The sequence below is a fragment of the Nyctibius grandis genome, chromosome 2, assembly GCF_013368605.1.
Source record: "Nyctibius grandis isolate bNycGra1 chromosome 2, bNycGra1.pri, whole genome shotgun sequence".
In the NCBI taxonomy this organism is placed as follows: Eukaryota; Metazoa; Chordata; class Aves; order Nyctibiiformes; family Nyctibiidae; genus Nyctibius; species Nyctibius grandis.
In genome coordinates this window covers 95,083,729-95,097,678 of record NC_090659.1, presented here as the reverse complement: position 1 = coordinate 95,097,678, position 13,950 = coordinate 95,083,729, and the positions used below count along the sequence as shown (strand labels likewise).

The 13,950-nt window shown below is 39.7% G+C and overlaps 2 protein-coding genes across 4 annotated transcripts in view; one reads left to right on the top strand and one right to left on the bottom strand.

Moving 5' to 3' along the window:
• Positions 1-13,950, bottom strand: part of RB1 (RB transcriptional corepressor 1) — an 82,010-nt gene that overhangs the window by 25,219 nt on the left and 42,841 nt on the right. The window lies entirely within an intron of this gene.
• Positions 9,242-12,114, top strand: LPAR6 (lysophosphatidic acid receptor 6). The gene has a single exon (XM_068425144.1). It carries the CDS (start codon positions 9,846-9,848, stop codon positions 10,866-10,868), a length of 1,023 nt encoding a protein of 340 aa, XP_068281245.1. The 5' UTR covers positions 9,242-9,845; the 3' UTR covers positions 10,869-12,114.

Below are 13,950 nucleotides of genomic sequence, written 5' to 3'. Positions count from 1 at the left end.
AATTTTAAAACATCACGTGAGAAGCGTATCCTTTGTCCCTCCTCCAAAGTTTTGACATTTCCTTTCTGACCTTCTAGGTATTAGCTGATTGTCACACTGAAAAGACAACTGATAAACACGGATAACAATGTAATAAAAAAGTTCATGATGTACTGAATTTATTTCACAAAATTCAGGATATGGGCTGGAAGGAAAGATCTGTTGTGGAGGGACAGTCAGCTGAACTACTTGTAATTGCTGTTTACAAGTACTAATGATATGCTAAATAATCATTTAAGTGATCCTGCGATGCAGAATTTAAAGAGGTTATTTGCTGACTTACACATTTAGAAAATAATAGTTCTTCATATTAATCAAGTCCAAGTTCTGCTTTTTGGCAGCAGTGCTCCCCTGACAAGCATTTTCATGTCAGTCTTTATCTATACTAATTAGCTTACCAGCTTGAACAACTCTCATGAAACTTTTTTTCCCCTAACTTTTTACATTCCAGTTTTGTGAAGGAAACCAAATTAATACCATAGGGTTTTTTTTAAACTATATGAATTCACATAAATCTTATTGAATGACTATGGTAAATTCTTTCAATAGCTTCATAATGTTATCCTTTATTAAAAAAAAGAGAATAGGAATGTGACTGCGGGCTTGTGCTGTCTCTCACAAGTAGAGGTTAAAATCCTCTCATACAAAGTCAGAGGCCTCCATTCGGCCAAAACTGCAAGAGGCTGCAAGCACTTGATGTGGTGCTTGCAAGTAATTTGGCATGAAAGTGAAATACATCCTCAAGAACTATGTGGATAAACACCAGTAATCCTGACACAGAATCAGCCTACCTCAATCCTGGCCAGAGAATACATGTTGGGCAAAAACTTAAAGATCTGAAAAAAGAAAAGTAATTGCCTTAGAACTAAACAAGTTACATATGTCTTTCTGTAAGTTCTGTTTCCCTGACTCATTTCATGCTGTATGTTTGGAATAGCTTCCAAAATAATTCAGGAAGCTTCCTCCATTTCCTTCTTATCATAGTATTTGCTTACTGTAGCAGGTTTGATTTTTTTTTTTTTTCATAAAACAGACATGTTTTGCACTTGCAAAGTATTTTGAATAACAATTTTTAGTCATGGAACATTTGGCAAATTTCTGCCAACTCCAATTAAACTGTGAATTTCTAATCCTATGATTTAGCAAGCATAAGCTTGAGTAGAGCCAGAATTTGCCACAGTGTTAGCGAAAGACGTTTAACTTATTTCCTGTGTGTAAGGTGGAGAGAAATTTCAAATACTGACATTATGTCAATCATGTTTGCAGAGTGACTGAACAAACGCATGGGGTTTTTTTTAAGGTCAAAAAAATGCAAATGAGAGTTCAGGAACTCAGGTATTGTGTTCTAACTAAAGTACTTCTCTTCCTGCCTGACATTTTAGAAATTCGTTAGAAATTCACATCCTATTCCTATCCATTCAAAATGTTGTTGCTAATAGTATTTATTAATCCTTTTTCCATTTTCTTTCCCTCTGAACAAAGTCAATGTCAATTTTTCAAGCTTTTCGCTTTATGATCCTTTAACTTTTGCTTTTTAGCCCATCCCTTTTAAGCCACTCAATCTATATATTAAAGCTTGAAAAGATTTTGTGTTATCTAACCTCCCACTAGCCTACCGTAAAATCAGCTACACTTAACATATATGTCGTAATCATCTGATGTCTAACACACACTTCTAATGCATGATGCCATGCTGCCTCTTCTCTAGGAAATACACTGCAGTATATATAAAGAAGTTTTCCTGAATTAAGGAGTGGCGTTCCTCAGCGGTTGGGACCAGTCCTGTTTAACATCTTTGTCAGTGACATGGACAGTGGGATTGAGTGCGCCCTCAGCAAGTTTGCCGATGACACCAAGCTGTGTGGTGTGTGGTTGACACGCTGGAGGGAAGGGATGCCATCCAGAGGGACCTTGACAGGCTTGAGAGCTGGGCCTGTGTGAACCGCATGAAGTTCATCAAGGCCAAGTGCAAGGTCCTGCACGTGGTCAGGGCAATCCCAAGGACAAATACAGGCTGGGTGGAGAACGGATTGAGAGCAGCCCTGAGGAGAAGGACTTGGGGGTGATGGTTGACAAGAAGCTCAACATGAGCCGGCAGTGTGCGCTTGCAGCCCAGAAGGCCAACCGTATCCTGGGCTGCATCAAAAGCAGTGTGATCAGCAGGTCGAGGGAGGTGATTCTGCCCCTTTACTCCGATCTCATGAGACCCCACCTGGAGTACCGCGTTCAGCTCTGGGGACCCCAACATAGGAAGGATATGGAGCTGTTGGAGCGAGTCCAGAGGAGGGCCACGAAGATGATTCAGAGGGCTGAAGCACCTCTCCTGTGAAGACAGGCTGAGAGAGTTGGGCTGTTGAGCCTGGAGAAGAGAAGGCTCTGGGGAGACCTCATAACAGCCTTCCAATACCTGAAGGGGGCCTACAGGAAAGCGTGAGAGGGGCTCTGAACATCACCTCAGGATGCATCCGAATACCTGTCATGAACTGCCAGCTCTCCATGCCACTGTCCCTAACAAACATCTGTACAATGTCTACAACATATACTGTAGAGCCTCTGAGAAATACCGTACTACACAGCAGCAGAACCATTTTCGATCATCTTACATTAAACTATTCCAAAGATGCAACAGAAATGGTGATTTTGTTCTTCGTGCAAAGTAATTTCTCCCTTAAAGTGAGGCTATATAAAGGGGCAGAGGCCGACAGCGGCAGTGCCTAACACATACATGCACACTGTCTGTAACTACAGAAAATGAAGGATTTAAAATTGAAGCTGGAGGGAGGGAGAAGTAGGTGTGGCATTTCTCATCTGCTATTGCTGCATGTATCAGAGAAAGGTGGGGGCCAGCATTTTAAATGTATCAGATAACAAATGGACACGTTGATAATATCTTATCCAATTATTGCTTGCTCTCTCTGGATATCTTTATAATTGCATTCTCAGAAAAATTTACTTTGCACATCAAAACATTTTAGAATGTAAGCAAAAATCTTTTGCTGGGACCTTCCATGAGTTACACAAAAAATTCAACTCAAGAACCTTTACGCAAGTATTTATCAGTCGTCTGTTAGTGGCCTAAAACACTGCTGTAACTGCTCGTGTGTAAATACAATGCAAACAAGCAATCTGCATACTCCATTACATCCATTTACATAATTCCAGGTAAGCCTAACGTGTTCATTAGCATTAACTGAACCTTTGAGATAACAAAGCTGCTTTCACCGTTAGACACTGCATGTTTCTATTAGTGCTATCAGAAAAATTATTTTCAAGTGTGCAGTTATTGTGCTTTAAAAAATTAATCCTGTATTCTCAATTTGTGCCTCAACTATTGTGCTCAACAGAAACCAAATAATGCCAAGGACAAGCTCTAAAATGTAAGCAGAGGCTACATATATTTTCTGAAATGAAATATTCTAAAAATGTCTCCAGAACTTATATGACAAACTCCAGGACATAGTTCTGCACTTTTCTCCATCACTGTGCATGGGAAGCTTTTCCCAAAATGCTTCTCTAAAACACTTCTACACAAAATCAAAATGAAACAAGAAAAAGAATGTGAACTTTGTAGTATTTTTAAAGATTCTCCCATTTTCTTAAGGAGTTCTCCCATAAATTAGAATATTTAGAAAGCCTCAAATAGACTTGTAAGTATTCTGAAGGATTATATTACACTAAGGGATACTGCAACAACTGAACACAGTCCCAACAGCAGTACCTTAGATCCGAAATTCCACTTCAAAGGAGAGGGTTCCAGCTAGGAAAGCAACAGAATATACCTATTTGCTGCTTAGTTGCTTAGAAATTATTAATCAACACATGCTGGTTTTCCTTTCTGCCTTTATCAGCTTTTACACGGCATTCCTTAAGTAAAAACATGTTCTCTGTAGTCCACGCCTCTTTATAATACTAGGTACATAAGGGACAATATAGGGAACAGCAAGGAAGGGACTTTATATAACTAACTGAAGCAGTTCAAAGAAAGTGCTTACTCACACACGAACACAAAACAAGTACTGTGAAGAAGTGTTCCTGAACTAGAATTTGACTGGAAGTAGCATTTCTTAAAGTACGATTGTCATATTCGTTGCACATATTTTTAAGAACAAAGAACCAAAGTGATGTGTTGTGCTCAAGTTATTCAGAGAGACTGCAACAACAAAATACCTTTGCCATACATATACTGGGGTTTTAAAAGCCCTCTTCTCCATGAATCCAAGAGTAGAGGGGAAAAAAAAAAAAGGGCTCAAGAAGCCTGAATTTATACAAAAGGAGAGAAATTGTTTCCTCTTCCTGCGAGAGGAGAGGAGCAGTTGTGTTTCCTATAAAGGAAATTGAAACAATTCTAAAGAGAAAAGAGAAGCATTTCAAATGCACAGGAATTAAGAACTCCTGTTCTATTCTGAATTTCCTTTTCCCTTCTTAAACAATTACACACAGAGAAATTATTTTAACTCCGAGAACCTAACAGACGCACAGCCCAAATACTTTAGCTTCTCTTGCTTATTTTTTTTTTATATTTGAAAGATTTTTGGCAGCTATGTATTATAACATAGTTAGTAAAACAAAAACTAATCAGGAAAATTGGTTCTAGAAGGTCAAACTTTCAGCAGAAAATATTTACAGTTTTCTTTTAACTTTTACTTGTAATTTGTCTGTGTAGTTTCATTTGCATTAAGCTAACAAGTTTCCTGATATGGAGGAGTCTTTCACTGGCTATGCAACAGTCACGTGGTATTACTCTGCCTTGATAAAAATAGTGCTCATTTTATAATGCTCATTTTAAGACTTGCCTACTACACTTGAAAATTTTTAAGGGGGGAAAAAAGGGAATTTTCAGTGCGCTAACGACTTCACACTGTCACTGTCAGTGGACACCATCATTGCATCTTAAGAAGGCCGTAAGCAACTTAGCAGGAGCGGTCTTACAGCGACTGAGGGGTGTCTGAGCAGGCAGCTCCTGAAAGGTAGCTGAGAAGGTCGAAGTTCCCAGCCCTGCTTTCTCTGTACCTACTTCCCCATAGACTTATGGAGCTGAATCAAGTGAAGTCTTTTAATAGACCCTTTTGCTTGGAAGGAATCTAATCTAAAAATACAAAATTTTAATCTTGCTACATTTTTATCACATTCACTAGCTATTTAATAAAGGGATCTCCATCCAAGGACTTCAAACTGGTTTTAACAACTAAGATGGCCTCACATCCCAGAGAGAAAGTGAAGGAGCTCTTACATGGAGGGAAGCTAAAGTGTCAGGTCATAGAAAACTTTGCCAGGACAGGAACAGAAAATCTGTGGCAAAGCCAGAAAACAGGCTTCCTGGCTCCCAGTCCTGTGTCTCAACCATAATAAATTCCTTCCTGTACATAAACACAAAGAGAAACTCTAGTAAATAGACTAAAAATGCTTCAGAAGTCATCACTAACCCATGAAAATGATTGGATAAATAATAGAAAACACTTAGGGCAAAGAAAATACTGTCCTGCCAGGGTTTGTCTTCACTGCAACAGATAGCACAAGTCCTTTAGCATAAGCATGCTTAACCCAAGTGAGAACAAATGCCTTTACCATGATACAGTCGTGCCTCTACAAGCAGTAACATTGGTTTAGTTATAGAATAATGGAGTTGCACACGGTAAGAAAGAGCTTTAGTAGTAACATCAGCGCCAGACTAAATGCGGTACACAAGTTTAAAATTTATTTCACCTTTGACTACAACTTCTGTTTGATTCCAGAACTGAAGACTATAGTAACTCCAGAGGAACACAAGACACAGGCCAAAACAACTCTAAAGGCTTGGAAAGCCCTCCAATACTTGTTTTATTTCAGTGAAATATTTCTTTACCACTCAACTTGGACTTAAGAATTTAATGGATGCTGCCCCTGTGTCCTAAATGAGAACAAGTCTCCAACTCTATGATATCTGGGGGTAGTAGGAAGTGGCAGTTGTTGGTGGCAGTGTCCTACAGCCACTCTACTAGCACACTGCTAGGGTTAGAAGGACTTCTTTCCCCCTGTTCAATACTGGAACAGGTTTGCCACACAAATCCAAGATCACTCAAGGGTTTAAAAGAGTCCTAGATATCTCAGGTATCTAAACTCATATAAGCAGAGTTAAGTGGTAACTGACTGAAGGGAGCGTACAAAACCTATTCACTGGTGAGTGAGAGATGACTTCAAGCATCTCATCACCTCTTCACTTCAAGAAGGCCACGCTCACTCTGCCTTCGCTGCCTCTTCAAGAGCCACAGGAAGCCTGTTGATGGAAATGCAGTCTTTGCTCATCTAGCACTAGCAACAAACGACAGGTCCTAACTCATTCCCGCCTCTGATGCAGAAAGGCAGACAGACTTACATATGCATCTCCCTGCAGCGTCAGCATGTTTCCTTCGGAGAAAAAAAACCCCTCAGCATACAGGGCCCTCCCTGCAGCTGCTTCCTCCTGCCTACCCCCACCCCATCCCAAAGGAAAATTTGCCCATGGTGAAGGAGCATAAGCAAGGTCATCACCAAGTCAATTCTTCCTCCATTATAACTGATAAACTTGTTTTTATTTTTAAAGCTTTGAGGCTTACTGAAGGCTTTTCCGAATCTGACGGCACAGAGCCCAACATCTTGAAACGGGATCCAACAAAAGAAAAGCATGAGATGAAGTTTCCTCCCTGCTCGTGCTGGAGCCCAGCCAGAAAGAAGGCTGCTCTTGACTCCCGCGGATTGCAGTGCACTACCACAGGTTCTTCAGCTTGAAGAAGCTCACACAAATTAAACACTGCTTCATAACAATCAGCCACATCTAATCTAATTTAAGAAAAGGAGTATGCAATTCACCTGTGCCATTCACACTTTTACACTAAAATGAGTCAGACTGCCTCCTCAGTCAGGAGGAGCCCCCTCCTTCTGTGAGGAGGTCCTCACAGAAACACGACATGAAGTAAAAACGTGTCAACTTGGAGTTTTCAAATTTTCTTCTGCAGGTACAGAAACCCTGCAGCTGAGAGTTATTTCTGGAAGCATACAAATATCACTTAGTTCTTGAATTAGTGTAAGGTGCACGTACTGTTCTGCACCAAAAAGGTGCAGGGGCAAGAGAAAGTCCCAAAGACAGCAAAAGCATACACCCAAGCCCCTCAAATACAGCTCTGAGTAGTGCCCATCTTCGTAACAGGAGCAACAACACGGGCCACTGCAAGACAGGGGCTCTGATGGACTAACTGAAGGCTAAGGATGCACCTTCACGATTGCTCTAAAGCACATGTACTGTGGTAAAACAGACAGTGCCCCTGGTCAGACACCCCACCCTGCCTCTGCGCACCCACACCTTCGCCCAAACAGAAAAATCAAGTACTAATGAGTAAGAGAGACATACTCATTTCCTTTCGTTTCTCTCTCTAAACATGAATTATTGCTTGAGGTTTTGACATGTGACATCAAATTTCTGTATTTCAGGGATTTCCATTCCAGTAACTGAGCCTGCCCCACAGTTTTCCTGTGCAAACAAAGCTGGAGCAGGAAAACTGAACTCAGAGCTCCCACGGCCCAATGCAGAACTCGGGGACTCTTGCAGGAAAACTCCCCTTTCACCATGCCAGGCTGCCGGGAATAGAAACAAAATTTAACCGTGTGTGATGACTGCTTTTGTGAGGAAAGCCAGGTAAGGCAACTTTATGCTAAGGTGCAAGTTAAGTTGGACACGAGACTCTGCCAAGCTCACATTTTCATTTCTTGTGACTTAAAAGTGGAAAATGTACTACGCTTTACGGTTAAGCATGTATTTCAAAAATAGTCAAAAAGGTTTCTTGTGGTTATAGCCTATTGAAGTGAAACTGCTTGATTTGACCTCAAAATCAAGGTGAAAGAGTTTCACAGAAGAAACTTACCAAGAAAACCTGAAATAAAATAAGCAAGACCCATTTTTGCATGTTTCTGAATTCTGTCTGACATACCTTACACTAAGAAACCATGCCAAAACCCTGAGAAGCGCTATTATTTACCCTCCTTTACAGCAGACTATAAAGGTTTTGCCCAGAGCCTTGCTTGGGTACAACTGATTAAAATCTAGTTCAAAAGAACCATACCACCCAGCCAGATATGAAGAGATTTGTTATTCTAAGACTTAGAAATAGACTGTTTTTGATGCCAGAAGTGAGTCTATCCAAGTTGTTGTTAAATAAATGAGTCTGTCTAAACTGAGATTTATCTCATATCTGCCCCTAAAGGCAATAAGAGCTGCTTTTTTATATATTTACTTAACAATTTAATTAGTTACAACATGTTTTCGCTTCATTAATCAGTGACTAATGGGAGTATTTTCTGCATGTACGATAACTGGCCGCCTTTAAATTATCAGAAACAATTGCATAGCACAGTATTTATTTTGATATATTAATTGTGTGCTTACACATTGAAGAAAATGCTTTCTGTACCACAAATTTTTTAAAAAATTGAAGCATATTTTTTCGTAAAAAGAACCACCTTTCTGATTAGAAATAAGAGCTTGGGATATGCTTTCTAATACAGAACAAGTTAAAAACTTCTCCTCCCACTGCTACACATCTCAGTCCCGGGAATAACCAAGAGCAACCCACAGGTTCATAGTCTTTATGCCTCTCTCTTTCAGTAATTATTTTGGTGAAATTATTTAATTACTTATCAATGTTATTTTGTCCCTTCTGAGGTTTGTACTGGTGTATCAAGGGAATCAAGATAGAACTACTCAGCTAATTTCTGGTGATTAACATGTTGTCTATCATAAGCAAAGATATCTATCAAAAAATGTAATGTTAGTTCAATCATATATAAAATATAAAATCCCACAATTACTATCTCCAAAGAAAAACAGGAATTTTAAGGTGCAAGAGTTACTCAGACACTGAGAAGTCTCCTCGTAACTGAAGAAAAAAATTTTACGATGAAGCTTTCGGACTCCAGCAACGTTGACGTGGGACCTTTCAGAGAGCAGGGAAAGAGTTAACAGAGGCTGCAGCTGCGGCAGCAGCACTCTGCTGGTGACAATTTGCACGCCTGCAAGGTACAGTCCCAGCAGACACATTATCAGATTAGGGGAAGGCAAACAAACTGAACTGAAACCATTCTGCAGCGAGTCCCTGACCTCTTCTTCCTGTGATGTCATGCTACAAATTGCCTGAGCTCTTTTCTCTCCTCTCCAGAAGAAGCCAGGCTGGTGAGAGGCTGGCGGGGCGCAGAACGCCAGGGCCGTGCTCTGCAGGAACAAACACGCTCTGGAATTTCATTTCTGCCCTCGCAAGCAGCTTGCTTCCCACCCCGTGGGGCGAGCAAGCGCTCAGAGGAGCCAAAAGGCTCGTTTTACAGAAAGAAGGCTGAGGGAGAAATGCAAGTGCCGACACTCCGCGGCGTCCAGGAAATGGTTTACTAAAGCGTACGTTCCCAGTGAACGCGGATGGACAAGACTTCGCCGTCATGATCTGCAGCCAAGAATAAGGCAGAAGAGTTCTACGACAGCTTCATCGAATCGAGGGGGGGGAAAAATGGAACTAAGCAAGTTTTGGGATGACCTCATCTGCCACCAATGATGTGATTTTTTGACTTTTGAGGACTGGCTATGTGATTACAAACAGCACTTGGATACAGAAGAGTGACCTCCCGGTGATTACTGCTGGAGATGTACTCCCCTGCCACAGAGCTTGTGTTTCTTCCGTGAAGCTTTAACAGTGCAACAAACTTACAAACACGCAGTTCAAATACATCTGCAAGTTCTGGAATTTCACAAAAGTTGCAATAAAAATACCAGAGAAACCTCCAAATCACAGGAATTTAAATATACCATTATAATGGTAAGCTCTAATTGTTCCACTGAGGACTCCTTTAAATATACTTTATATGGCTGTATCTTTAGTATGGTGTTTGTTCTTGGCCTCATAGCAAACTGCGTTGCTATCTACATTTTTACTTGTACGCTAAAAGTGCGAAACGAGACTACAACTTACATGCTTAACTTAGCAATATCGGATCTGCTTTTTGTGTTTACATTACCCTTCAGGATTTATTACTTCGTAGCGAGAAACTGGCCATTTGGAGACATTCTTTGCAAGACTTCTGTCACCCTCTTTTATACAAATATGTACGGGAGCATTTTATTTCTGACTTGCATAAGCGTAGATCGCTTTTTAGCTATAGTACACCCCTTTCGATCTAAGACTCTCCGAACCAAAAGGAATGCAAAAATTGTCTGTGCTGCAGTATGGATAACTGTGCTAGCAGGCAGCACACCGGCAAGCTTTTTCCAGTCTACAAACCGCCGTAATAATACTGAACAAAGAACGTGCTTTGAAAACTTTTCAGAGGACACATGGAAAACCTACCTATCCCGGATTGTTATCTTCATTGAAATAGTTGGGTTTTTTATTCCACTCATCTTGAACGTGACCTGCTCTACTATGGTCTTACGGACTTTGAATAAACCGCTTACCTTAAATCGGAATAAATTAAGCAAGAAAAAGGTACTCAAAATGATTTTTGTCCATTTGGTGATATTCTGCTTCTGCTTTGTGCCTTATAACATTACCTTAATACTTTACTCCCTTATGAGAACACAGACCTGGATTAATTGTTCAGTGGTAACTGCAGTCAGGACTATGTATCCCGTCACTCTCTGCATCGCTGTTTCAAACTGCTGTTTTGACCCTATAGTCTATTACTTTACATCGGATACAATTCAAAATTCGATAAAAAAGAAACAGTCCACTAGACCACGGGACATCAGATTCTCCGAAAGGCCAGTTTCGGAAAACTTCATTCAACACAGCCTTCAGACCATAAAAATGAAAATATTCGACAATGACTCTACAATATAAACTGTATTAAAAGACTACTGAGACTAAACTGGAATTAGAAGCCTGCACATTTCTTCAGCTGTGGAAATATATCCTGATATGTAAATGTTACGCTTCTTTCACATCAGAAAAGTTTATGATAAGTCTGTAAAAGTGTTAAGCATAATAGTACACAGAAGAAGTATTTTAAGAATTTATGTCAAATGTCTGTTCTGACAGGTTGTACGTTAGAGAAGAACTCTTGGTTTCAGATTAGGTTAACCCAAGTCCAAAGACTGTCAAGTCAAACACAAATGAAAAAGTAGGTGTTTTTTTTTTCTGAAGTTAAAATAATTGCTCATTTTTAATAATTATATTGGTTTCCAAGTTACTGAGGACAGGGGTGAAACTACCTGGTTTACACCGCAGGATCCAGTTGCTGAGGAAAACAGCACCATATTGATCATAACACTTCAGCTACTGTGCCTGCTCCGGAGTTTAAGCTCCTCTCTCTCTCTTACTCCTCCCTCTTGTCTTTCTCCCTGCACCTTCCTTCTCAGGGACCATTACATTCATAGGAGGCTTCAATCAATGAGCTACAAGAATTTTGCTTCTCCCAGGTTTATCTGATAAAATATATACTCTCTCCAGAAGCCTGGCCCCCATAAAGCAATTAAATCTTCTCGTAGTTTAGGGCATCTGGAAACAACTCAGACAAACAGGTTTTTCTTCTCACCTCTGTCTCAGATGTCTGTGTAATTATAACAAAATAACCTCTGATGACTAAAGTTAGTTCTTTAGGTACCATACCACTTTATTGAACTGTTTTGTGAAAAGTTCTTCAACTCAGCACGATTTTTGAGCAAAATAACATCCTTCAAATAAGGTAATTCAATCTCAAAGTAGTAGTTTCTCAGAAAAACATGACCTTTGCTAACTAGAAATGAGCATGTGCATCAACCCAAATATTTCTTCCACGAAACTATTTGGTGTCCCATAAAGAAATTCAAGACACAGTAATTTTTAGAGTGAAACTTCCTCTCAATCTTTGTGTCCTAGAGCATTTTTAACATGAGCATTTAAAGTTTCAAGTGCTGTTTTCTTGCAAACTTTATAATAAAGAAGTAAATTATTTGGGGCTATGTGCTGGCAAAATTAATTGAGACACTTTGAAAAGTCAAAGCCATGTAAAAGGAGAAATCTACATATATTACTGTTACAAACAGGAATATATAGACAAAAGTGCTTTAAAACATCCTGCTATGTATGTTTCCCAGCTATTAGAACATTGTGTACATTTTCCTCAAAATTAATTTAACCTCACTGTAAAATTAAATAAATATTTAAAAGGTAAAAGTGAGTAGTAAGTGTTGGTTTTTCCTCCCCAAAAACAATGGAGTCCAGAATAAAAACTGAGTTAAAATGTACCTGCACTTTAGAGCTAAGGCAGTCAGTTGCAACACAGATACAGCACTGAGGCATTTTTACTTCAGGGCAGTATACAGAAGCACGAATCAATGTTGGAGAAAACGCATATGAGCTGTCAGAGTATATAATTTGCTATCTGAGTTTACTTCCTTTTGCAAAGCTTTTGCTTAATTAGTATAAATCAACTGTACATTGCCTCCTACTGGAAAACTGAGTTACTCAAAGACTGCTAGTAACTAATGTCAACTGAATTTTAAAATTAACAGCATTTTAAATCTTTATCCACATAACTTACAAAAGGAAAATTCAAATAGTATGATCTTAAGCTAGAAAGACAGTATAGATGTAAATGTCTGCATAACATCTGAAAACAGGCAGTTATATTAGCTGGGAATCCTAAACTCTTCTTATTCATATCCAACTTCAGAAAAATGCACGAAACCCACAGCATGAGTAGAAATTCTGTATGTTTTCCATATGCCACTGACAAATCCAAAGTCACTGACAAATCCAAAGCTCAAAAGCCAGATATGCATCTCTAATGTCTCAGTGCATCCTTCTCTAAAGAGCCTGTTTAATATTAGGCCCCCTCCAAAGACTTTCAGGCTAAAGCCCTTAATGTCACTGCTAGGCTGTGTTTCTAGGCTACTATTCTCCCTGAGCTTAGCAAAGCTGTTACTCGGTTGAGTGACAACTTGTTCAGCAACACCTCTGCATTACAGCAGCAAGCACGCCAGAGCCTCACCCGGGTAAAGAGAAGCTGTTCTTTGAGATTACAAAACTGCAGGAAAAAAAAATAATCACTGACTTAAAAGCAGAACAAGCAGATAAAGTTGCATGTGTGGGTACTCCCCTTTAAACCAGACTTTCCTTGGTGTATCAGCTCAAAGAGCCTGAGGAAGCACGAAGATTTCTGCCTTGCACTATTCTCTCCAGGGCAGTAGCTTCTGCTTTTTGCATTAGCATAGTGCAACACACTACAATAGTTTTCCGACCAGTTAACAGTTTGATATCTCCAAACTGTTTAAGGAAGTTTTATATTTTTTATTATTAAACACACTTCACATTTTCCACAGGGGGAAAAAAAAACCCCAACCAATCAAAAAGAACAGAGTCAGAAAAGCAACATCTGTAATTTAGAGAATCTGACCATTACTTGAGAAATTCCTGATCTGACTGATTCAGAATAGGGGGAGTGAACCTGTACCTCCCACAACAAGCTGATACAAAGCCAAACTACTGGCTATTCAGGACTGGATGAGGTTTTCTCCACCTTTTCCAGTTCTGCAACAAGATTACCCTGGAGAGCTGTGGATGGAGTGATGTTTTCACTGGTACATTCCTGAATAGCTGCACTCCTTCCCTCCTCTCCTGCCTTTGATACCAATTCTTCTGCCTCTCAGGTAAGAGCTTATGCCAAAATTTAAAATCAGATGAGGAGCTGTGCTCCTAAGTCATGCCTAGGCATCTCAAATAAAAAAGGCTTATATTGTCAGAGCTCCTGAGCATCTAAATGTGTTGTATCCAGTACTTCCTAAAAGTACATTATTTTTACTCATGTGCCTATGCAGGGCAAGGGGGATCAGAGTTCAGTTTTAGGATCAAAGCTTACAAATTTATTCTTTGTAGTCTGGTTTCTTCAACTACAGAGTGCAGATACTGCACACTTACCATAAAAATAAAAGCAGTGAAAATT